Source organism: Bacillus rossius, chromosome 14, assembly GCF_032445375.1.
Source record: "Bacillus rossius redtenbacheri isolate Brsri chromosome 14, Brsri_v3, whole genome shotgun sequence".
Taxonomy (NCBI): domain Eukaryota; kingdom Metazoa; phylum Arthropoda; class Insecta; order Phasmatodea; family Bacillidae; genus Bacillus; species Bacillus rossius.
Genome location: NC_086341.1, coordinates 16,799,083 through 16,825,326, shown reverse-complemented (window position 1 = coordinate 16,825,326; position 26,244 = coordinate 16,799,083). Strand labels below are relative to the sequence as shown.

Here is a 26,244-nt window from a genome sequence, read left to right as displayed (position 1 = left end):
CTCCAAATACTCCAACAGGCTCCAAAAGGCTCCATCTGTCTTTTGGCTCCAACAGTCTTTTGGCTCCAATATTCGTTGGCACCAATATTCATTGGCTCCAATATTCATTGGCTCCAATATTCATTGGCTCCAATATTCATTGGCTCCAATTTTCATTGGCTCCAATTTTCATTGGCTCCAATATTCATTGGCTCCAATATTTATTAGCTCCAATTTTCATTGGCTCCAATATTCATTGTCTCCAATATTCATTGACTCCAATATGCATTGACTCCAATAGTCATTGGCTCCAATAGACATTGACTCCAATAGTCATTGGCTCCAATATTCATTGTCTCCAACAGTCTATTGGCTCCAAAATTCTTTTGGCTCCAATATTCGTTGTCACCAATATTCATTGGCTCCAATATTCATCGGCTCCAATAGACATTGGCTCCAATAGACATTGGCTCCAATAGACATTGACGCGAATAGTCATTGGCTCCAATATTCATTGTCTCCAACAGTCTTTTGGCTCCAAAAGTCATTGACTCCAACAGTATTTTGGCTCCAAAAGTCATTAGCTTCTAAAGTCATAGGATCCAACTGCTTTTTGTCTCGTCAGCGTCAAATATATTTGGCTAGAATGCTACGAGTCTAAGAGACTATGAGCCGCAAGACTACAAGTCTAAAAGGATCTAGCTGGTTAGGAGTTATTCATGCCTGCGAGGCTACAGAGCTACGAAGCTTCTAGAACTCAAGTTTAAGTGACTGCGAGGATACAGGACTACAAGTCTGCATGAGTACTTGACTACGAAGCTACTCATCTACAAGGCTCCAATTGACGCATCTGTCTTCGTCGGAATTTTCTCTTTTGATCCATCTGCTCCAACAGCATTATGTTATAAGAATTACAAGGCTACTTGATTACGTAGCATCAAGTCTACGAGGCTCCATTGTATCATTACTACGAGAATACAAGCCATGAGGTTACGAGACTATGCGATTGCAAGTCTTAAAGGTTACGTGATCGCGAGGCTATAGGGCTACGAAGCTTCCAGAACGCATGGTCACGAGACTGCATGACTAATTGGCCGCGTGGCTACGAAACGTCATGTCTCTAACTGACTTCAATAGCAATATTCAGTGGTGAGAGTTAATTTATCTCATGCAAAGGTACTTGGTGCAAGTAGTTCCGCTTTTCAACATCAGATGACGTCACGTGTTGCTTGCAGGTAAATAATATTTCCTTTATGCGGAATGCGGGATGCTCACTATCGATCGCATAAGAAGGATGGCTTCAAGGAAAAGGAAGTTCATCCTTCCTGCTAGTGCTTCTCAGATTTCTCACGGTCCGCCATCTTGGAATGCAACGTCACGGCGGACATCTTGGATAGGTGTGACCTTGACCTTTGACCGAAACCGCAGGATTGATCGCAAGCACACGGAGAAAACCACCAAAATATTGACAAGAATAATCATAAGCACACGGAGAAAAACGACACTAGTTTTCTTTGAAATCATAAAATTACAGGGAAAAAAATTTAATAAATAACAAATAAATTAATAAAAAATTTAAAATGGCAAAAAAATACAAAAAATACATAAACAGATTCTGCTAGCTTGTGAACTTCTCATTGTTTAGCAAAGATATAGTTCTAGTACAAGCCAGAATTTTATGTATTTTTTGTATTTTTTTGCCATTTTAAATTTTTTATTAATTTATTTGTTATTTATTAAATTTTTTTCCCTGTAATTTTATGATTTCAAAGAAAACTAGTGTCGTTTTTCTCCGTGTGCTTATGATTATTCTTGTCAATATTTTGGTGGTTTTCTCCGTGTGCTTGCGATCAATCCTGCGGTTTCGGTCAAAGGTCAAGGTCACACCTATCCAAGATGTCCGCCGTGACGTTGCATTCCAAGATGGCGGACCGTGAGAAATCTGAGAAGCACTAGCAGGAAGGATGAACTTCCTTTTCCTTGAAGCCATCCTTCTTATGCGATCGATAGTGAGCATCCCGCATTCCGCATAAAGGAAATATTATTTACCTGCAAGCAACACGTGACATCATCTGATGTTGAAAAGCGGAACTACTTGCACCAAGTACCTTTGCATGAGATAAATTAACTCTCACCACTGAATATTGCTATTGAAGTCAGTTAGAGACATGACGTTTCGTAGCCACGCGGCCAATTAGTCATGCAGTCTCGTGACCATGCGTTCTGGAAGCTTCGTAGCCCTATAGCCTCGCGATCACGTAACCTTTAAGACTTGCAATCGCATAGTCTCGTAACCTCATGGCTTGTATTCTCGTAGTAATGATGCAATGGAGCCTCGTAGACTTGATGCTACGTAATCAAGTAGCCTTGTAATTCTTATAACATAATGCTGTTGGAGCAGATGGATCAAAAGAGAAAATTCCGACGAAGACAGATGCGTCAATTGGAGCCTTGTAGATGAGTAGCTTCGTAGTCAAGTACTCATGCAGACTTGTAGTCCTGTATCCTCGCAGTCACTTAAACTTGAGTTCTAGAAGCTTCGTAGCTCTGTAGCCTCGCAGGCATGAATAACTCCTAACCAGCTAGATCCTTTTAGACTTGTAGTCTTGCGGCTCATAGTCTCTTAGACTCGTAGCATTCTAGCCAAATATATTTGACGCTGACGAGACAAAAAGCAGTTGGATCCTATGACTTTAGAAGCTAATGACTTTTGGAGCCAAAATACTGTTGGAGTCAATGACTTTTGGAGCCAAAAGACTGTTGGAGACAATGAATATTGGAGCCAATGACTATTCGCGTCAATGTCTATTGGAGCCAATGTCTATTGGAGCCGATGAATATTGGAGCCAATGAATATTGGTGACAACGAATATTGGAGCCAAAAGAATTTTGGAGCCAATAGACTGTTGGAGACAATGAATATTGGAGCCAATGACTATTGGAGTCAATGTCTATTGGAGCCAATGACTATTGGAGTCAATGCATATTGGAGTCAATGAATATTGGAGACAATGAATATTGGAGCCAATGAAAATTGGAGCTAATAAATATTGGAGCCAATGAATATTGGAGCCAATGAAAATTGGAGCCAATGAAAATTGGAGCCAATGAAAATTGGAGCCAATGAATATTGGAGCCAATGAATATTGGAGCCAATGAATATTGGTGCCAACGAATATTGGAGCCAAAAGACTGTTGGAGCCAAAAGACAGATGGAGCCTTTTGGAGCCTGTTGGAGTATTTGGAGCAATTGGAGCCAATTGATAATGGAGCCCATGAATATTGGAGCCCATGAATATTGGAGCCAATGAATATTGGAGCCAATGATTATTGGAGCCAACGAATATTGGAGCCTACGAAAATTGTAGCCAACGAATATTGGAGCCAACGAATATTGGAGCCTACGAAAATTGTAGCCAACGAATATTGGAGTCAACGAATATTGGAGCCTACGAAAATTGTAGCCAACGATTATTAGAGCCAAAAGACTGTTGAAGTCAATTACTTATGGAACTACTAACTGGTGGATTCATAAACTTATGTAGACATTATATCCTAGCTTAACACTGACGATCGCATCCTATCGAGTTTAATGTAAGTGTGAATGTACCTCCTTTTCGTTAAATGAGCTTTCGTTTTGTAGAATGTGCTTCCTTTTTATTGACGGCGCGTCCAAAATGTGCTGCCTTTTTGATGTTGCTTCTATTTTTAATGTTGATTTGACTCTAGTATTATAGTAAATTGATCTTGATTTGACTAGCGTATTATTCCATCCGGTGCATGTATATAAGCGAGTCCTAGACATCGGGTCGCTCAGTTTGTTACTGACGACGTTGTAAGGATCACCTAATTTGATTCATCTGGTGCATAAGTCGCGTAATTACTTGATCTTGCGAACTCGATGGCATCTTTACCGACTTTAACGACGAATATGATGGACGTTGTACCATCGTCTACGGGAACCTTGACGTCAGCGACGACTAAGAAGGTGCAGATCCCGTTGGCAACGAGGACGACAACATTGGAGGAGACTTCATCAGTCGTGGTACCACCAGCAGAAGAGAGCTTAATGACTACAGAGCTGTCTGTGCAGGAAACCACGACGAACAACGATTCGAACTCGATGGAGACTTCAATGGATGCTGATTTGACAACTAACGAACATCGGTGCTGTTACTGCGACAAGATTTTCTCAAACAACAGCAATGCTCGACGCCACGAGAGAAGCGAATGTGCCAAGAACCTATATCGCAAAATGATTGTTTGTGAGAAATGTCATAAGCAGTTTGCTAGAAAAGATAATATGAAAACGCACATGAAGGCATGCAAAGGTCCTGCTGTGCGGCAGAAAGTAAAGGTTTCGGCGCAACAACGATGCATCGATGTGCATAAGAGTATGCCTGGAAATGGTACTACTGTTGCAACATCTGTATCTGGATTAGGTCTGAAAGGCTCGTCTATATCTCCACGGTATCCTTGCAGCTACTGTGATACGTCGTTCGCATTTTCCCATGGCGCACGAAGACATGAGCGGAGCAAATGCATGAAGAATCCTTCTCGCATGAAGTTTCGCTGTGATGAGTGCCTTAAATGGTTTACTCGAATTGACAGTTTGCGACATCATGCGAAGAAATGTAAAGGTGGAGTCTGTGCTCCTACTGCTGAACTACCTGCCGACATTTCGACTCCTCGCTTTAGATTGGAGACACGAAAGCGTACAACCAAAACAACAGATGTGCAGAAACCGATTGCTATGACGTCTGAACATGAAAATAAACCTAAGACTGTGTTCGGTGCATTACAAGTAAACGATAATGGGTTCTACTTGGCGCAGTCTGCATTTCGTGGAACGTTGAAAGACTATTATTATCTAAATACGTTCGGTGAGTCGAAGGACATTTGTAATTTTCTTGATGATATCAGACAGGACATAATCAATCAGCTTACTGATGACGTAGCAACAAACGGACCATTAAAATATAACTTGTGGTTGGACTGTTTATATGGAAAGCCATATCCGTTAGATGACAAAGTGAAGAAGTGTGCATTCAAGACATCGGCTGCAGTAATTTACAGTTCTAACGATGTGAAGCAAACTGTTAAAAACGGTATCCAGAAACTCTGTCAAGAAGAGGAGAACTATGTCAGTAAAGGTTCTGGTTGGACTCTGTCTAGTATAAACCGATTGGAGCTAAGAATTAGTCATTTCACACCGATGCGGAACTAAATGATTGATTATAAAGTTGCTGGCTTTCGTAAGTGATCCTGTAGTAGAATAGAAATTATGTAATAAATATTATGTTTGTAAAAGAACTTGTGTTGCTTTATTTCTCGGACCTGCCACTATTATATTTAATATTTTTTTCATCGTTCAGAATCGTACCAAGGACCTAAGTCGATCTAATTAATCGGTACATTGATTGGAAATTTATTTAATGATTTCTGAACGTTTTACCGAATCTCTAGCAATATAATTACGAATTTTCCAAGATGGTGGTGTTGATGGCTTATAGGATGATGGTAGTAGAGGTTTTAAAGTCTCTTTAAGAATGATGAACATGGTTTATTGAAATTATTATTTTTTTACATAAAATTAAACATTATTGTATCGATCGGGTATCGAACCAAGGACTGAAACTGAACGAATCAATCTGTAAAATGATGAGTGATTTATTTAATGAATTTTGGAATTTTTCCCAAATTTATAGCTAAATAATTACGGATTTACAAGATGGCGGCCAAATGACAAGATGGCGGGTGTCACAGCAATAATAAATGATTACTGCACTCTGGCGGATAAGAACTAAACTAACATGGCATCAGCGCACTCTCGCCGATGAAAACAAGATGGTGGTCTCCAGCAATGAAGACAAGATGGCGGACATGACGTCATACTAGGTGACGTTATATATGCTTTGAAAAAATAAAGTGTTGGGAGTCAGTCTGCCTGCAGCCACTGTGAGGAAGGATCGGTCGCCATTTTTAATTTTTTTTGCCCTCGTCGGGTTCGAACCGAGGACTCCGAACTCCGTGTCTAAAAAGTACAATTTTAAAAAAAAAATATATTAAAATTTTATTAATTTAATTTTTTTATAATTTAAAAAAAATTTCATTAAAATCGAATAATAAATAAAAAAGTTAAAGATGGCGGGCGTAACGGAAAATGCAACGGTGACGTCATAATCCTATAAATGGCTTAACTGAGGCTTGAGTTAAGGATGCTTAAGCCAGTTTTAGGAATTTTCAGCCGCTGGGATTTTTAAGGACTAAAAACGGGAATTTTTCCCTCGAAACGGGAAATTTTTCCCTCGAAAAAAGAAATTTTTAATTTGTGGAATTTTTTGAGATTTTTTGGCGGAATTTTTTTCCACAGAAATGGAAATTTTGGCGAATTTTGGGCAAATTTTGCCCAATTTTGGCGGATTTTGGCGATTTTTGAGGATCAAATTAAAGGTCAAGGTCAAAGGTCAAGGTCATCCAAGATGGCCGCCGTGACGTCACAATCCAAGATGGCGGTCGGCACCACAGGCACCACAGCCAGAAGCCATGTCCCAGAAGCCCCATTCCTATACTACTATGGTCAATTAGGTTAGGTTAGCTACATTATAAATACTTTAAGACATTGGGGACGGATGATTTGGTTAGGATATCTTCATTAAAGATATACTGTGAAATCATGTAAACGGTTTCCCCCAAATAAATACACCTGTTGTGGTACGGAAAAAAAAAAGCGAGCATGAACTTCGGGGAACCTCGGGTGTGGCTCTCTCGTCCGTGAAAAGAAGGCTTGCCAACGTGAGTATTCGGGTATGTACAGAAGGACGAGTGAATCGTAGGCTTCCCCCTAAGCAAGCCCTCCCGACACTACAGCCAACTGTGTCGTCACCGTGACAACGACCGAGCTGCCTAGCCCGTGGTTCGGTCCGGTAACGTGTGAGCCACGCCTAGTCAAGAGTAGGTACATTCGTGTTAATGAGTAGCGAATGTAAGCGCGACGCTCGCTGGTGCTTCTAGCGCGGTATCGCCTCTAAACGCAAGGCTCTGAACTGACGCGCAGTCTTCTCGCATTCGCAGGACAACTGTGAAATATGAGCGGTGACCGTAACATTATATGGCCTAGAAATCAAGATATAGGTGTAATGCAAGTCCCTTAAGTGCTTTCAAGAATCTGTACTGGTTGTTTTACGCCTAAAAATTACTTTGAAAACATGCGTTTTAGTCGTTTAGTCACTTAATCCGAAATCATAAGTAATTTTCGGCCCTCAGTGAACTCTTAAAAGCTGTTCGTAAATAAGCCCCGCCCCACTCGGATATCTTGAGTAGTTTAGAAATCGCGTTGTTTTTCCTGAAGCTCTGCACACCGTGTGTGTGCCCGGGTAGGCGGGGATCTTGACCGCAAGGTTTTCTCGTCATTCATGGGACAACTATGAAATAATTATCGGTGACCATTAACATCATATGTCGGAGACTTGAAGATAAAGATGTATTGCAAGTTCCTTGAGTGTTTTTTTAAAAATATCTACCGGTAGTTTAATGCTTAAAAATTATTCTGAAAACACGCGTGTCAGCCATTTACACAGAAACAGAATTATATCACCTGCCCTTCAGCGTATTTTTTCAAAATGCTATCCGTAAAATGACACCACTCTGACATCTAGAGCAGTTTTCAAATCGCGTGGTTTGTGCTGAAGCTCTACACACCGTACACATTGAGCGGAGCAACTCTAACCACCAGTGCACGACAACACGACATGAAGCAGTACAACTCTTAGGCTACGGCCAGACGAGCGTTATTTGGAGCAATGTTGAGCGCGACAAATAAAGCTAGCGTTAAAAGTCGCAGCGCATGGCCAGACACGAGCGTGAAATGTCGCGTGAAAAACGGCGTGAAATGTCGCAAGTGAAACGATACACGGCCACACGTGCAACAAATAGCGCCAGCTGCAGCCAGTTGATTGTAGTGTTCCCACTATGGATGTCGTGGAGGAAGCTGCAGTAGTATCAGCACTAGTACATCGACGACGAAAACGTCGAAGGAAATTGTGGGTACACCCTTTAATTACTGAAAGTCCAACAAAGGGGAATTATATACTACTGCATGAAAAAACTGAAGCAGTACCCCCAACAAATTTCATGAGTATTACCGTATGTCGGTGAATTCATTTATTTACCTGCTATCAGCTTTGACTGTGAGTGGTATGTTAGCAAAACAGAACACCGTTATGCGGGACTGTGTAGGAGTTGGAAGATCACCGTGCGTGGCTCTTCGTTCCTCTGTCTGCTGCAAATGTCGCACATCTGGCCGGTATACTGCCGCATTTGTCGCGCCCAGAAATGGGTCCAGTCCTATTTGTTCTGCGTGACGCGCGTGTTGCAACTCGCTTCACTTGCTGCGGCGCGTCCGGTCAGCCACGCTTGCTGCCACGCGACGCATTTTCTGGCTACATTTTGCAGCGCACGAGCCGCTGCAAATAACGCTCGTCTGGCCGTAGCCTTAGCTTTGAATATATATACTGTATAGAAGTCGCCAGCCCAGGTTAAAAATTCTAATACGGTTTTGAGGTAGTCGGTTAATTCACCGCCGCAATCGCCACCATCTCTAGGGCATCGTCTTGTGGTGGGTCCCTAGCGGATTAAGTGTCGAACTCTTCAAACACCCTTTCCCCCTCACGTTGAACGACGTTGAGCTGCAGTGAATGATGGATGAGGGGTGCGGGGAATGACAGCGGGCGACAGCGCTGCGCTCTAACGTGTAAATAACAACCTAAGACGATACAGGGCGTTACGGCAGCGCACTGCAGCGGTGAAGTTCCCAAGCTGCTCATCATACGCTTCTGAAAAACGTAGAGTAAATCCTATCCACTCGCGACTTCTATACAGTATATATATTCAAAGGTACAACTCATAGTTTCCTCTTACCTTGCAGCGCTGCGCCGAGGTGGGCGGGTCTCGCCGGTCGAATGGGCCCGGCGCGCGGCGTCCCGGAGTCCCTCCGACTACACACACCTCACCCGGTCATGCCGCGACTAGCACTAGCGCGTCCGGGGAGACGTCTAGCGAAGAGAAGCCTTCTTTTCACAGACGAGAGAGACACACCCGATGTTCCCCGAAGTTCATGCTCGCTTTTTTTCCCCCCGTACCACAACTACAGGTGTATTTATTTGGAATGAAGCTTACTCAAGGGCGTAGGAACCGGGTGGGGGGGGGGCAGGGGGGACGTGTCCCCCTGAACTTTTTGGGTGGAGGGGTCTGTCCCCCCCAACTTTCTAGACCGTCATATTTTTATTTTATAATATTATTCTGCCCAACTTTATTTGTAATTTCTTCACTCATCAAATTATATCTTAAGGAAACAATAATAATTTTAACATCGATGTATCCAATGGTTAGATACAAAAACTGCTTAAAAAGCGCTATTTTGCACTTTTAAAATCAAAATTTTCCTGTGGAAGACCCCCGGACCCCCCGTCTTAGTAAGAGGGGAATGGGTTTACATGGCATCAAAATCATTATTTGTCCCCCCCAACATTATGAACACAGCTACGCCAATGAGCTTACTCATACGTCATACGCCGTTCTATCTCATTGTATAAACCCGGTGTGGCATTAAATTTTGCGGTCGATTAGAATAGGTTAGCTACATTATAAATACTTAAAAACATTGTGGATGGTTGGTTGTATTAGGTAAGTATAGCTACATTAAAAATACTGTAAAATCATTTTATGGTTGCTCAGCAAATAACTTTTTAGTATGTAGCTATCCTGGGCTAGGAACCTGTTTACATGATTTCACAGTATCTTTAATGTAGCAATCCTAACCAAATCAACCGTCCACAATGTTTTAAAGTATTTATAATGTAGCTAACCTAACCTAATTGACCATTAGTTATCATGAGTTGTACAAAATAAACATTCACGGACACACGGCAAACGAAAAATTTGGCGACGTACAAATAAATACCGTTGCCTTGTTTATGGTCTTTCCTTTTATCAACACCGCCATATTTATTTACAATGAACCAAAAAAAACCGGAGATGCACGATCGGGAGTTTAGCTCTCTCGTCTGTGAAAAAAAGGCTTCCCTCTCGCGAACACGGGAGTCCTACGATTTAAAAATCCTTCCGCTCACGCCCGAAATCTTGCCTTCGTGTAACCTCGTGTTTTTTATTTCTAGGTCGAAAAACAAAACGCGAGTTAAGGGTGTATGACCCGTTCCAGGTCATTATTTTAGATTTATATTAATCACTCATCAACGTTTAGACATTTTCAATCGTTTAACTTTCAAGAAATGAAATATATATATATAGTTGCATACTTTTTGCATAATTAGCTGCCAAAGTTACATTTTTAACCTTTTTGGGTTGTACAAATAACGAGAATTTAATTTATTGCAGAACTGAAACTTTTTAGGATTAACTGCAATGCCACTGCCTACTTCAAGAAATGGTTTGCATTTCTATCACAAAAACTCATTTCATGTTTCTTGGCTGTCAAGATCATACAAATTTTGAGAATTTTGAAATGTCAGGTAAAATTAATTAATATTTTCTGAAAGAAATGCAAACCATTTCTTGAAGTAGCCAGTGGCATAGCAGTTAATCCTAAAAAGTTTCAGTTCTGCAATAAATTCAATTCTCCTTATTTGTACAACCCAAAAAGGTTAAAAATGTAACTTTCGCAGCTAATTATGCAAAAAGTATGCAACTATATATATTTTTCATTTCGTGAAAGTTAAATGATTGAAAATGTCTAAAAGTTGATCAGTGATTAATATAAATCTAAAATCATGACCTGGAATGGGACATACGCCCTTAAGTGGCCCGCCTCGTCAGGGGTGTATGTGTGTTAGTGAGGCGGGATGATAAGCGCGACGCTCGCTGGTGCTTCTAGCGCGGTGTCGCCTCTGGACTGGCGCGCAGTCTTCTCGTCGTGCACAGGATAACTGTGAAATGTGAGCGGTGACCGTAACATTATATGGCCGAGAAATGAAGATAAAGGCGTAATGCAAGTCCCTTAAGTGCAATGATCTGTACCGGTTGTTTTACGCCTAAAAAATTTCTCTGAAAACATGCGTTTTAGCAATTTTAACTCTTCTAAAAATACAGTTTAAAAACTGAATCCGGAATCAAGAAGTACTTTAAGGCCCTCAGCGAACTCTTAAAAGCTTTTCGTAAACAAGCCCCACTCGGATATCTTGAGTAGTTATGAAATCGCCTTGTTTTTCCTGAAGCACTGCACAGTGTGTGTGTGCCCAGGTAGGCGGAGCCCCTAAAAGCGTGACACAAAGGTATCAAGTAGCGCAACAAAGATACTTAAGCCATAAAAAACGAGAAAAAATATTGATTTGGGTGCGTATGTAGGTATATTCAAATACAACGGTCATATAGTAGGCCTATTTTAAAATACGCTAACCTAACATAGCCAATGTTTCATTTTGGTTACTGTAACCTAACCTAAACTACCCTGCCAAAAAATTAAATCACTATTGTTATTGTTATTACTACACTGACCGAACATAACCTAACTTTTACTTCGGTAAACTTCGGAACTGTTCGGGTTGTAATCGTGGCTGACTTTTTCGCTTTTATCGGAACCATTTAATAATATAGTTTAAAATTTCGCTCCGCAAATCGAATGATTCGATAGTCGACGCAGATGCTCCGACAGGGAATCCTAGCGGCGGGTGCGGAAACTACGTGTGATTCGCGTCCAGAAATTCTATTTGTAAACACAATTTGCGTAAATTTTACCACGCTCGGTATTATTTTAGACAATTCTAAGTTAAATTTCGTGTCCCAGTTTCGTAGTGTAGATTTATTTTGCAATATGAGAACACGTGAATTTGCTCGCTAGCGAGGTTAGATGTTCTACACCGCTGTCGGGTACTGAAAGACTAGCTCACATTTTTTTTTACATTACACGAGAGAGCGGTGAACTTCGTGAATGTTCGGGGACTGATCGGGGATCCAGTGAATCGTACAAAATTTTCCGAACAAACACGGCTGAAGACGGATATGATCTAGGATTTCGCCCGCTAACTGTCCGCTGCGCGTGATGGCCAAATTGAATTTGTTCATTTTTTTTTTTCCAAGCGTGGCCCATTGTGATATTTTGGGGTGATGAGGAAGGGAAGGGTGATTTATAAGATATATATATATATATAGATTATATATATACTCGTATATATATTTGATTTCCAGTTGAACGCGGAGGCGGCTTCAGGAAGATTTTCTGAAAGGGACTATCGTACAAAAAAAAAAGATACAGTTACAAAAAAATGGCATTAAGTTATGTCAGAGATATTTGTAATTTTTTATAAATGTATGGTCTGAAATGCTGAACTTTACCAAGTTCACGCACCTTTTTGATGGAATTAAACGTTTAACACATACATATAAGCGTTTGATTTAACATTAATACAGGTAGAACAAAGTTAAATTAAATAATAAAAATTTCGGCTTGGCAGGGGCTATCACCCCTAGAGCCCGCCACCGCCCCCCCCCCCCCTTCCCTTTCAGGAGTCGCGCTTGGCTTCGGGTCTCGTCGACAGTGATGTCATTAGAGAGGTGTTAGACAGAGAAGAGACAAAATGCATTTGGGGAGAAGGAAACTTTTCTCACCCGGGAGATAACCAGGTCGCGACGGCAGGGATCGTATAAATTGAGTGCCGGGGTGTGACGAGTTCGAGGGGGGGGGGGGGGAGGAGGAGGGTGGTAGGGTAACAAAATCTCCTGGAGGCGGGGCACCAGGCGGGAGACGGGGACGCACCACAACGCCGAACGTACAATAACGCCGAAAACCATAACGCCGAATGACAAATTGACTACAACGCCGACAGCTAGAAAACTTCTGTGTACCACAACGCCGAATTACCACAACGCCGAAAAATGTCATTGCAGGACTGCCACAAAGGTTAGGTTATGTAAGGTTAGCACACAAATTCATTCAGTTGTTTTTCATTTTGCTCCTGTGGCTCCCCTCCCCCGAAACAACATTTTTCAGCGTTACTGTATATTGGCGTTGTGGTACAACAGCAGTTTTCTAGCTGTCGGCGTTGCGGTCAATTTGGCATTCGGCGTTATGGTATTCGGCGCTATTGTACGTTCGGCGTTGTGTTAACGACCCGTGGGAGACCTGTAAAGGTGTGTCTGCCTGGCTAGACCACTGAGCGGCGCGCAGAGCTCCGAGTGTTAACGAGCTCGAGATCTATTAAAAGTGTCCGATAGCATTTAAGAGCTACTGAATGTTTCTAGACAAGTTCCGTTCCACAGTTTCATCTAAAATGTTTTTGACGTGACGTCTGATAAATCGATGAACGCCGGGTGCACGCACGAATAAGTGTCCCGTTACGATGTGTCCCGTTACACTCATTGTACGCTTGCGCCGCATCTATGTATCTCTCTTCCACTCGATTGGAACAATCATCGATTTGACTTTCTCGAGGCACATTAAACTTGAAACACTCCCATTCGTTTCCTACTTTTCCTATCATCGTCCTATCCTTAACAGAATAACACAGATTGGAAGAAGTTAAATAGCAAACATGTATAAAGGTTATAGTTAAAATAATCTGTTCGTTAGAGTAATAAACATATTTGAATTAATGAGTGCAAATAAAAGTAAATTTATCAATTAAATTGTAGATTTCATTTCACTCCTTCTTTGTATCCATACAAAATAGTGATAATTCAATAAAAATTATTCAGTTTTATTCATAAAAGTATGCAATCTTTTCACGCCAGACCTGTGCGCCTGGCGCTTAAAGAGGCGAAGAGGGCGTGCGATGCGCCAGCCAATGTCGACCTTATCGCCCGCGCACTCTTTTTAGAGCTGGCGCATGCGACCAGGCGGCCACCTTTAAGTTTTCAAACGTATATAGAGATGTTTATTTTTATATTTGAGGGTTTATAAACTGTACATTAAGTAAAGGGGACGGAAAAGGGGGGGGGGGGGGGGTTGGGGGGGGGGGGGGGGGTTCCTGTCCGACATAGGTAATTATTTGGCTTTTAGGGCCTTTATTTTCTCTCGACGGGCCTGCGTGACCTTTGCCTGTAAATTCAAGATAGTAACCCAAGAAAACACACCCAATGACGGCAACGTCCATGTTCTTCAATTGAAAAAATAATCAGGGCTGGTTCTACCCTTATATATATATATATACATATATAATGGAAGCAGTTAACAAAAAAGAAACCTTTAAAACTCTTCAGGATAGTACAGGTTGCCGGCAATATCTTGATGACATTTTTAAGGTTATCATTTTATCAGTCCGACAGTCGAAAATTAAAGCTAAGGAAGCTTTTGAGGGTGGACGGAATTTTCTGGCTTTCTGATTGGCTTGAGGTCAAATGATTGATGGATGGGAAACGTACAGACGGATCATCTTTCAGTCCAGCTTAAGAGCAAATGGCTTAAGTATTCTTGCAATGCAAAAATATCATAATGCATAGGTACTGTTATTTGTTAGCATTTTTTCAATTCTCACACAATAATGAAAAATATTTTTTTTGTACATTATGTATTGTTTCATAGTTTATTCTTATCAGTTTTTATTGATTTGATTTTTTTCCTGTAAAATGCAGTTTTATTTAAAAGTATATTTTTCATTTCTTCATCACATGCCACACATGGTATTAATTGGTTCATCAAAAGAATACAACATAAAAAAAATTGTTACGAGACATTCAATATTAATTCATGTGTGTCTATCCCTAGGACTATAGTTTGAAAAATGATTTTTGACCGTCAAAAAGAGTAAGTTGGTCATCACCGGCCGAGCTTAATTCAGTGCTTTTATGTTCCCTGGGTACATGTCACTTTACAGAGTTTTGGTAAACCAACAGATATTAATTAAACCTGGAACACTGACAGAGAAGAAATACTTGGAGGAATTAGAGGTTGAAAGAGAAAAGGGTTGGGAAGGGGGAGAGAGTTGGGTAAAGAGTTGGCGCGGAAATTTTCTGTTTACATTTCAGCAATATCCGACTCATTACTGGCAATCACAGACCAGACGACACAGTTCCGAGAAGGATGACGTGAAATTAAACTATTTTTTTTTCCTTTGCATGATTTAATACTTCTTATTTCCCTGTGCGAGTTTTGCAAGCATTAAAGAGACACGACGAGTCAGTTTCAAATTAACTGTAAATTCCTTGATATTTACCGAGAAGCATTGCTTCAGGAATTCCTCATAGTTACTCTGTCTGTCTCGTCTTGTCTTTGATATCAAATATTCTTTACCCTCTCTTTCATCTAAAAAAAAATAATTCCTTACCTGAAAAGCAAGTGCCTGAAATGACAAACAATTAAAATTAGCTCTTAAAATATATTTCAATTACCAACTCAGGTTCTATTAAAATTTTCTTAAACCCCTAACATACATATACAGAATGTACATAAATTCCTAACAGACATGTTGAGGGTTTATAATGGGAAGGGAAGGAGAGCAAATTGAAAACGTACTGTGTAGGATCCCTTGTCTGGAAATAATAGTTTCTCTGCTACAGCCTTACTGTTTTTGTCTAGAGACAGTAACAGATCTCAGTTTCCAAAATGGTGTAACAGTTTTGTCTCAGGAAAAGTACAATGTTCGCCAGTGCTGTTGTCATTGTCATGTCCAGATTATCTGTTTGGTCGCATGTCTGTGTTGTCCAGATTATCTGTTTAGAATCATCGTTGGATTCGTCTGTTCATCGCTGCATTGTCCCAGGTCCTTTTTTGTCTTTATTTTCTGTTCTTGTTCTTGTTGCAACTATCTTGTCATCGTCAGCCCACTTTTTTTTTTGTGATTCGCTTTATTTTTTTTCTGACTTATTCTTTACACAGAATTGTCTGTGCGACCTATGCATTTTAACTTTACACATTGGCTGATTCTGAGTTCTTTCTGTGTGTTTACTTATTCATCCTTTTAGTCTGAAACTGAGGTTTCTCTAGGACATACAGTAACATCAATGGCGTACGTCCACTGAAGCATTTTAAATAGTCATTGTTCTGTATTGATGCTGGGACCCATCAGATTCCTAAGTCTGTCTCTGAAAATGTGACAATGATTTTAAGAAGATTTAAAAATAATGTGTTGTCTGATCTTACAATTGTAAAAGTGTGGGTAGTAGGCTACCTAGTATATTTTCACTTGATTGCTTGTATACGTACATTTTTGTGTTCTACGATAAAATGAACTGAAACTCCACTATTTCCACACACTACAACCAGGTTTTAAGTATGTAAATACAATTTTATTTATTTGATTCTTCACATCAGTCAACATTTCACAACTCATTATCTATATATTCACAAGAGAATTTCTTTATAAAATGTCCATGCAATAGAAAATTTACAATCACAATTTAATTTATACTAATGACAATATTCACACAAAACTGTTAGTCACAATTATTGTCAGTATTCACCATATATATAAAATTATCATCCCCAAAATTTTATACTATTTACCAACAAGTAGTTATAAATTATTTTTAAAAAATCAGTCTTTAAAAACATACATATAAGCATTTAAACTCTTATGAAATCTGTTAAACAGCAGACATAAACATTCACACCAAATATTAAAAAAACAAATTTTCACCAGCTTTTCAGTATGGAGAATAATAATATTGCTTTTGGATTCACAAAAATAGTATGTTACACTTAAAATAGTTGGTCTATCAAAGTCATGCCATTTTTAAGTATCAATACCTATTTAACCTGTTTACAAAATTATAAGCATCAAGAAATAAATTAGACACTAATATGCCCATTTTCTATTTATCACCATCTGGAAGTTACAATTTATTAAAGCTCATAATTTTTTGGTACAACAATTATTTATTTTAAAACTTGAACCCATAATTTAAGAATAGAATTGTTACTAATTTTTCCTTGTTCTCTGCTCTGAACCAGTTTATGAATTTCTCTAATTCTCTTTCACCTGAAAGTAAACTGGCAATTTTTTTTTTGACTTGACACTTATCAACATTTAAGTACATTCAATCAACATATTATGAATATTGTTTTCTTGTGTACATTTTAACCAATGGGCCACCTTTATTAATTAAAACAAAGGTAGGTATGGATGTTTCCACTTGTAACCATAATTTTTTAATGTAAGATTAGAGATGCAAAACTTTAATTTTTTAGATGAAACACATGATATCTCAGCTTTTATTTCTGATTGCAGGATTATTTTATTTTACAAATAATTTTGCACTGGTTTAGCTTACTTTGGGTGTCCAATTTATGAGATGATTAAAGATGGATTGTGTACCCAATATCACAGAAAATATGTAAACACAATCCATTTGTATAATAATTATTACAGTTGTTTTAGTACCAACGAAACCTTATTTCCATAAATGAAATGTGCCACTGCAAAAGATTGCAGGTACTGTTTAACAACCTTTAAAGAGAACATACAAAAGTGATTTTTTTTCCAAATTTGATTAAAAGTTTGGGCATGTATTTTCGCTAATAGATTTTGAGACCATAAATGTGTTAAAAAAGTGTAACATAGAAACATAGTCTCTGTTTCATGATTGTTTGAGTTTCCTTTTGGTAAAACCACACTTTCGGCACACCAATCACAGCAATTCTCAGCAGAAACAAACGCACATTGACTGGCCAGGCCAAATACGGCAACCACTTCTCTTGCAGATGGTTGCCAATCACAGTTTTTTTTTTTATCAAAAATGCCTGCCCCTTTTGATTGCTATTATTTTGTGTTGTTTGAATGTCATTTGGTAGATACTATTTCAATCTAAATGAAGAAAAACACACCTTTATTGTGACAAAAAAAAATATTTTTTTTAAAAACTTATCAAATAAATACATTTTATTTCAATAACTAGTTATAATGATTCAGTGTGGCACCCTTCAAATGTTACAAATACCATACCTTACTACATTACTGGCTAGAACAATATACATCCTGAATGTTTACTTTATGCTTAACAGAAAAGAAACCACGCAATTAAATATCAGACAGTCTTAGAATATATTAAAATGTGAACAGGTGCCCTGTATCTCCTTCAAAGTTGATTAAAAGGTGGCAAAATACTTGTCACTTAAGGCGTACAAGAAAGAATGGAAAAAAAAAAAAATAAAGTGAACGAGTGTTTCAGTACTTGCCAGAGATGTGTAACATCTACCCTCGGTAACAAGCACATTCATGTGTTCTTATGTTGCAAGTACAATCATGGTACGAAACTCTTGACGGAAAATTTAACGTAGATTCCTTTAAAATAATGCGGGCGTGATACATGTACACAAATGGTGCTTTCAACTAAATTTCTGGACGTCAATCACATGGGTTTCTGCACTCGCCGCTAGAATTCACTGAAGCAGCTGCGTCCGCTATCGAATCATTTGATGTGTGGAGTGAAATTAAGAACTTTATAATAAAACGACTCCAATAAAAGTTAAAAGACTTGAAAAAAAATATATACTAAACCCCAGCTTTGGACCTAATTTTCTACAAGGAATCTTACTAAAATACTGCCCATCTTGTTAAAAGTCATTAAAGAGTTGATACCATAAAGAGTCCCTCTGCTTTTGTAAACTTCGGTTCGTGCAATCCACCACATACGGCAGCACCGCAGATGTTGCAAATTTCCGTTCCTTTGACGTCCGTCGCGTTCACGAAATTACCGTTGCCAAATGTTGTATCCCGAGAGCCAAGATGTTACACATCATTAAAATAAAAAAAGGTTTGACTAGATGCTTGCGATTGAGCAAGGAACCGCCTTGCTGGGCACTTGCCGGGCAGGCGACAGAAGGCGACAGAAGGCGACCAGCGGCGAGATGCCCGAGCTCTAGTGGCAGTAGTTGCAGCGAGGGTGACACTTCACCCCGTTCACCCCGCACTGACAACCCCCGGTCGTGTCGCCCTTACCCTGGGGGAAACAACGCATCCCTGAAGCCAAATCTCTCACGCTCAGCCTTACATTTACATACATAGAAAATGTGACAACACTAAATATTTTTAATGCAAATATGGCTTTGGCTTCAGGGTGAACTTCAGCTTTTGACTTTGTTTAGCAAACCAATTTTCAATATAGTTTTTAGGAAACTTGGAGGTGCAAAAAAAATACATAAATATTTTTTGAATGAAAAGCAAAAATTATTTTTATTGTGATGTGTTTCAGATGGGTTTTTTACACATGCTGAAAAAATAAAATGAAAATAAAACCAAATTTTAATATTATTTAAGCTCAAAAAATGTTTAGTTTTCACCTACATTCATCAAAATGCTTCAGCAATTTTAATTTTGGTTTCGCTACAAAATAAAATAGGCCACTTTACCAATTCCTAAAAAAATCCCATAAAGAAATTCCCAAAAAAAAAAATAATGAAAAATCACAGAAATGCAACATAAGTATGTAAAGTTTGAACAAACAGAACAGGAGCTGACATTAAAAACCCTGGTTAACAGGAGCATTTGTAAAAAGTCCATTTAAAATTACAACATAAAACTAACATAAAATGTCCTTTAAACTACATAAACAAAACATGTTTAAAACGTATTTATGGCTTACAAACTCATTATCACAAATAAGAAACACATGGGCATCCCACACAAAATGGGTCCTACTTATGCATATGTAAACCTGCATGTAATGACATAAAATGCACTTTTATGTTCTGAAATAATTTTTACGTTTTAGCTCTCTCTCTCGCAAGCTTTCTTTGTCTTTGATAATTTTATTTTGTTTACTGGTTCCTCTAAATCGATCCAGACAGATGTGTATCTACTTAAATAGGTTCTATGTTATACCTTCATGCTATAGAGAAACACACAAACAGAAAAATATGCATAAACATTGAATTAGTTTGCCATTTGTGATTATAACTTTAAATTAATCATTAAGATTTTTTGGGGGGATACTTAGAAAATAGTGTTTCAATACAAATGTCTAGCACAGGAAAAATAATTTATAAAAATAATTTTTTAGTATACCACAATTTTAAAACAGACTAACACGTAAAATATAATTCCTCCTGGCCCCATACAGATTAAAAATTGTCTTGAAAAATTGTGATTGCGAATTTTTAATAGCATAGGGCCCATGCAGTGGATATTAAAAGTTCACCTAGGTCACTAACTGCAAATTATATGAACTGTTGTGTGAGTTTTCTCGATAGCTACTCCCTACACTCCTTACTGTTTATCTATTGCATGCACCTCACATTATTTCGTTTAAAATCTTACAAGTTTATTTTCATAGCCATCAAAAATTCATGATCACAATTTTCAAGAAAATCTGTAATGGGGCTAGGAATCTGTATCGGGGCTACGAGAAATTATTTTATACATTTTAGTCCATTTTAAAAACATGGTATATTTAAAAAAAAATTAAATGAATTACAATATTCTGCTTTTTAGCCTTGTGTGTGTGAAATTTTGCAATAGGTGATGTAGGCACACCTGGTGAGTGCTGTGTTATGAATCCCACAACACTGTAGTGTTCTGCTTGTAGCCTAATGCCATGAATCTGGAGGAAAAACAAACAAATTTGTACGGAACAAACATACAGACTAGAAAGCAAGTTAATATTGCATTGTCATCCAGTTCTGGGCTATGTTCAGAGTTTCATTCTCATCTGAAAGTTAGTTTAAAAATCGATTGCAAAATTTGTACCGAACAGACCGACAGACAAGAAACCGAGTTAGTAAAAACGTGTTAAAATAGATTTAGATGCAGCATGGCTAAAGCGTGTTTCGTAACTGAGCCTGATAATCAATGACGTAATACCAAATCCACTACGTAAAAGTGTAAAAGACAGGGACAAGAATATATGGTGAATTGTGATAAAACCGAAATAATACCGCAAAGCAAGTTAATACATCCTTTAGCACAGAAATGTATGTAATTGAAAACATTTAATCAATCAGCCATTTGGGAAAACTTGGCTCAAATAACAAAAATTTAAATCACGATTTTAATGTATCAGTGCATCAAGTGTCAATCAAAATGAGAATATTTTGGTGAAATAAAATAATTAAGAAATATTTAAGTTTTATATTTGTTGAAAAATAATATTTTTTTAACAAATTAAGACAATATATAAATTTAAAAAACATAAAAAACGAAATCTTTTTTTTTTAAAATGAAATTGTCATAACAATAAAAACCATAAACTCTTGTTCCTAGTGATAAATAATTGGACGGTCTCCGGGTAAAAGGTAACCAGTCACATTTTGGTGATTTTTAGTTTATTCCAGCAATAAACTCTTAAGTATACTTAGACTGTGCAATGCATTTTTAATCATTGGCAACTATGGTGGTAAATATGTTGGTAAAAAAAAAAGAATAATGCAAGAAAAATTTTTAAGTATTTAAATAAAATTTTTTATCTAAAGAGTTTTTTTTTGTTTCTCCTGCAAAAAGCGAATTCTTGACTTGTCACCTTCTACCCGGAGACCGTCCAATTGTAGTTCCCGCTCGTGCGACCGGAGTGGCATACGTACCCCCGGCCCCCAGCGCGGACCCCTCGTGACCCAGCAGATCTCCGTCTTGCACATCGAGCAGCGCAGCCAATCACAGCCCCACTTCTTCATGAGCACCACCTGGCACGTCGGGCACGCCAAGGCCTCCCCTCGGTCCAGCATCTCCTGCGCGGACGAGACAGCGCGCTTTCACGGACGCGCGACGCGCACGAGAGGACTTCGCTTTGAGGCCTCGTCGACAGTTCGGTAGCGGACCCAGGTCCGAAATTTTTATTTTTTTTTGAGAGGGGGAGCAGGTAATTGAGAGAAAGTTTTTGTTTTTTGGTTGTGTGGAAAACATCAATGTGTATGCAGAATATAATTTCATGGGGGATGGGGGAAAGGGAAACCATTTTTCCTGCTGTTTGCTTTCAAATACTTTCCATTAGTTGGTGGGAACGATAGATTTTTTTTTTTAGGATTATGGGAAAGGGAAGAGAGGAATAAGTGTATATATTTTATATTGTCATAATTTCTCCTCCCTCTTCCCCGGAAAATATCCCCATTAAATGACGAGTCTAAATTTTTAAAAAAAACAAGAGCTAATTACATGAGAGAAGAAAGAGAGAGAAGGGAGAAGAGATTGAAAAAGAGTGACTATTCAGAGTAACTAATTTTTTGTGAAATAAAATGCAATTTACAAGGATTGATTATATTTTTGAAGCATTGAAAAAACTAAACAGAATTGAAAAAATAGGTATACATATTCAGGGTGTCCAGCAAACCAGGATAGAAAAATTCCCTGACTTTTCCAGGTTTTCCAGACAAAAATGAAAATTTTTCCAGAAAAATTCAGATTGATATCTTTCAGAGATTTCTTAAATGAAAGTAACAAATCATTTGCAGTTGTGTGATCCAGAAATGCAGAGTTGTAATATCGTGTAGCAACAGCTTCCTTTTCCTTGTCCCAGAATCTGACGTAAATATCCATTTGTTGCATTTGAGCAACTTTGTTTGAACTTTCATCAAAAGCAAGAACAATATGATGACAGTCAACAACATTATTTAACATTTCCTTTTGAAAGTAAGGAGCAAGGCCTGACACAATTGTGTATGCTAATTTGGTTTTCTGTAATTGCATTCCTGCAGCTATTTCACTATCTGGAAACATTATTTTGAATAAAGATACACTATTGGCAGCAGACCTAAGAGAAGAATGCTGCATAATGGCATTCAAACACCACAAAAATTCTGATTTTATAACACTGTCTTTCCTGAAATATTGTTCAACACCTCGAGAACTCACAGACTGGGATCTACTAGGCAAATAACTATTATGTGACAAAGAGCTTTGAGATGATTTGACGTTACCTGACGAATGAAGTTGTTCATTAGATGCTTGTCCATCAGCAACTTGTCCATCGAATTTGCTTGTGGTAACTTTAGACACAGCAGTAACCGATTTGAAAAAAATACCAACTGACTTGGAAGAATTCACTGCATTATTTGCACCATGGTGTTTTTGGCCTTTCATGTGGCTTGAAAGAGCTTGTTCGCCCATATTACTGAGGGAAAAGACAGTCTTGCATAATTTACAAAAAAAATTAAATTTATCGTCCGACACTTCCGCGCACCAACTAAATGTGCTGGGTCAAGTAGCCATGTCGGATTGAACGATGTTTTCTTGAATTTAGACATTATTCAACGAAATTGTAGAGGCCTAGTCGCAGCTCCAGTAAAATCTAGCAGAAAGACCGCGAAAGATTCGCAATAAACAATGCTACATTTTATAACTTCCTAAGATCACAGCACTAAAATTCGTAAGTATTTTGGCTATGATTAGAGTACAAAAATTTCCAAAATAATATTTGTATCTTTCAAAGAAAATTATGTTTGGCAATCTGAGAGAACTGACGAAACGTGTAAACAAATGGAAGAAACTGCAGTAATGGCGCCGGTGGTCGGTTGGGCCAGCTTCGGTAACTACACTCGAGAACCGCCAAAAGTATGTTATGTTGTAACCCAAAATATGGCACAATAGCAATATATTAGACAGACTAACTATGAACAGTAGCTTACAAGTTTACAATCTATGGTATTATCTGCCCCCTTCCTAACTTTGCGTGCGGTATTATCATCAAAATACGGTATGCATGTCATACATACGGTAGGTATTTATATACTTCATGAAAGCAGCACGCTTGTATGTCGCAAGTCCAGATACGTAAAGGAAAAAATTAGTTTAAATATGATTTGATTTGTAAAATAGTAAAACTAAAGAATGTATTCTGTAAAACTTTGAGAAAAACCTTCATGATAAGCGAGTGGTTAGTGGTTTTGGTCATTTCCAGAACTTTCACAATTTTCCCTGACTTTTCCCTGACTTTTCCCTGAACACCAAAATTCCCTGACTTTTTCAGGTTTCCCAGGTTTTCCAGGTCGCTGGACACCCTGATATTGCTATAACTATTTTTTTAAAATCCCATTATGATTTTTAATTTAAAAATTAAAAAAAAAAATTAGTCCCTGTAAATTTGCATTTTATCAGATGAAAAATATGTGGGAATTAATCTCTCTCTTTCTCCCTCTCTCACCTCTCTTTTCTCTTTTCTCACTTTTTTTTATTTCTATTCTCTTCTCTCTCTTTTCGTCTTTCTAACTTCTCTCTAATTTTAGCTGGCAAATTAGGGAAAAAAACTAATTAAAAGGTTTCAATTAATAAAATATATATTTTTTTGGTCAAGTAAAAAATCATTCAAAAACTTTTGAAACTCATTAAGCAGGAAAACTTCTTTAAGTGGGATTTCTTAAACGGGTATTTAACAAACTTGTTTACCTGATTGTTATGTCATGGTTGGTCGTTCAGAAATGTGTATGAAAAACACTTTGACTAAATATCAGCATATATTAATTCTACTCTCAAGAAAAAAGAGCACAATAAAAAAAAGGCTACGATACACTTAAGGACTCCATCTGCCTGGGCACATATACAGTGTGCCGAGGAAAAACTTCACGATTTGAAAACTACTCAAGAAATCCAAGTGGGGGTCTTTACAAAAAGCATTTAAGAATTCACCAAGGAACAAAAAGTACTTTTGATTTAAGATTAAGTTTTCAAACTATATTTTTAGAAGAGTAATTGTTAAAAGGCATGTTTTCGGAGTAATTTTTAGGCGTAAAACAACCGGTACCATATTCTTGAAAGCACTTAAGAGGCCACTCCAGTGTTTCAGGGTCACTACGCAAACCGTGTTAACCTCATAAGATTCAATGCTATTTTCATTTTGCTTATAAGTTATTAACTAATATAGATTTCGAAATGATGCTTGCTTGATATGCAAGACAACGATGCTCTTATCAAAGCCCCTTTCTTCAAAAATGTGCATAAATTATGGTTCAAACCTAGACAATACACTTATGCATATTAGTAAAGATTAGTATAAAACCATAATTTATGCACGTTTTTGAAGAAAGGGGCTTTGATAAGAGCATCGTTGTCTTACATATCAAGCAAGAATCATTTCGAAATCTGTATTAGTTAATAAGTTATAAGCAAAATGAAAATAGCATTGAATCTAATGAGGTTAACGCGGGTTGCGTAGTGCCCCTGAAACACTGGAGTGGCCTCTTAAGGGACTTGCATTACATCTTTACCTTCATTTCTATTCCATATAATGTTACGGTCACCGCTCAAATTTCACAGTTTTTCAATGGACAATGAGAAGACTGCACGCCAGTTCACAGTCTTGCGCTTAGAGGCTATACCGCGCTAGAAATACAAGCGAGCATTGCGGTTATCATCCCGCCTCACTAACACACATACACCCCGACTAGATGGGCCCCTCAACAGTACCTAGCCTCACTGTTCATGGAATTTTATTTTAACCCAATTTGAGCGAGATCACGATACCTGCAGCGCACAGTATGTATGTAGTACGTACCTCTAACATCTCCCTGGTTCGTCGCGCATCCGCGTCGGTTTCCGACGCCTGCTTCACTTTCTCTTGGTACTGCTTGCAGTTCACGTCGTCGTGTATGGCCTGTCGACACGAGGAATTGGTCTCATCAACCATAAATAGGGACAAGCTATTATGGTTTTATTTCAAAAACAATTTCGTTTTTCAAACAGTAGATTTCAGTGTTATTGTTTTTTATTATGGATGGGCCAATAAAATCCTCAAATTCTCAAATAACTTCGAAGGATTCAATATAGGAGGAAAAAGATTTGAAGGAAAGAATTAAAGGGAATAAAGTAAATCAACAATTCAACACTGATAACCTCTGGAAGTTTACTAAGCCAATTTTTTTTTCCTTCATACCTGCCCTGTTACCATTCCCCATTGTACTTCCAACAAGTAATTATGAAAATAAAATTACAACATATATTGATTCTGGAAACTTAATTTGTAAAAACAAACATTTAAAGTGTAGAATGTTTCAACAACATAGTTTATATTTTTCATTTATATTATTTTATTTTTGACATATGACACCTAGATTCGGATTCGAGGGGTATATTCGAGGTACTCTCAAGGATTCGAATTTGAGATTCAGATTCCAGAATTTCGGGATATTGCCCATAACTAGTTTTTAATTTTATAGATCATCATTATTCATTATAAAAAGTGTACTATTCAATAAAATGAAACTAAAATTAATCATAATACATATTTTACCAAAACAGTCTCAATTTGATTGACACCTAATGCACTTATACAGTAAAATCATTACTAGTTAGCATGTCTAGAACAAAACAACTCAGAAAAATAAAAATTAATCAGAAAAAGGTTTTGTGTTTGAAAAATGCATCATATATGTAAATATGTGTTACTAATGTAAGACAT

At 38.1% G+C, this 26,244-nt stretch overlaps 1 protein-coding gene across 7 annotated transcripts in view; it reads right to left on the bottom strand.

The window, feature by feature from the left end:
* Positions 1 to 16,193: 16,193 nt before the first annotated feature.
* The window catches only part of LOC134538684 (uncharacterized), a 248,037-nt gene continuing 237,986 nt past the window's right edge, over positions 16,194 to 26,244 (bottom strand). For 3 of the 7 annotated variants that reach the window (XM_063380103.1, XM_063380102.1, XM_063380104.1), the window contains 3 exons: positions 25,342 to 25,440; positions 21,443 to 21,586; positions 18,793 to 20,466 (listed from right to left, as the gene is read on the bottom strand). In XM_063380103.1, coding sequence (XP_063236173.1) covers positions 20,317 to 20,466; positions 21,443 to 21,586; positions 25,342 to 25,440 — 393 coding nt within the window. In that variant the 3' untranslated portion in view covers positions 18,793 to 20,316. Of the gene's footprint in view, positions 21,587 to 25,341; positions 25,441 to 26,244 lie in introns of all 7 variants that reach the window. The other 4 variants (XM_063380108.1, XM_063380107.1, XM_063380110.1 and 1 more) reach the window with 4 other exon arrangements.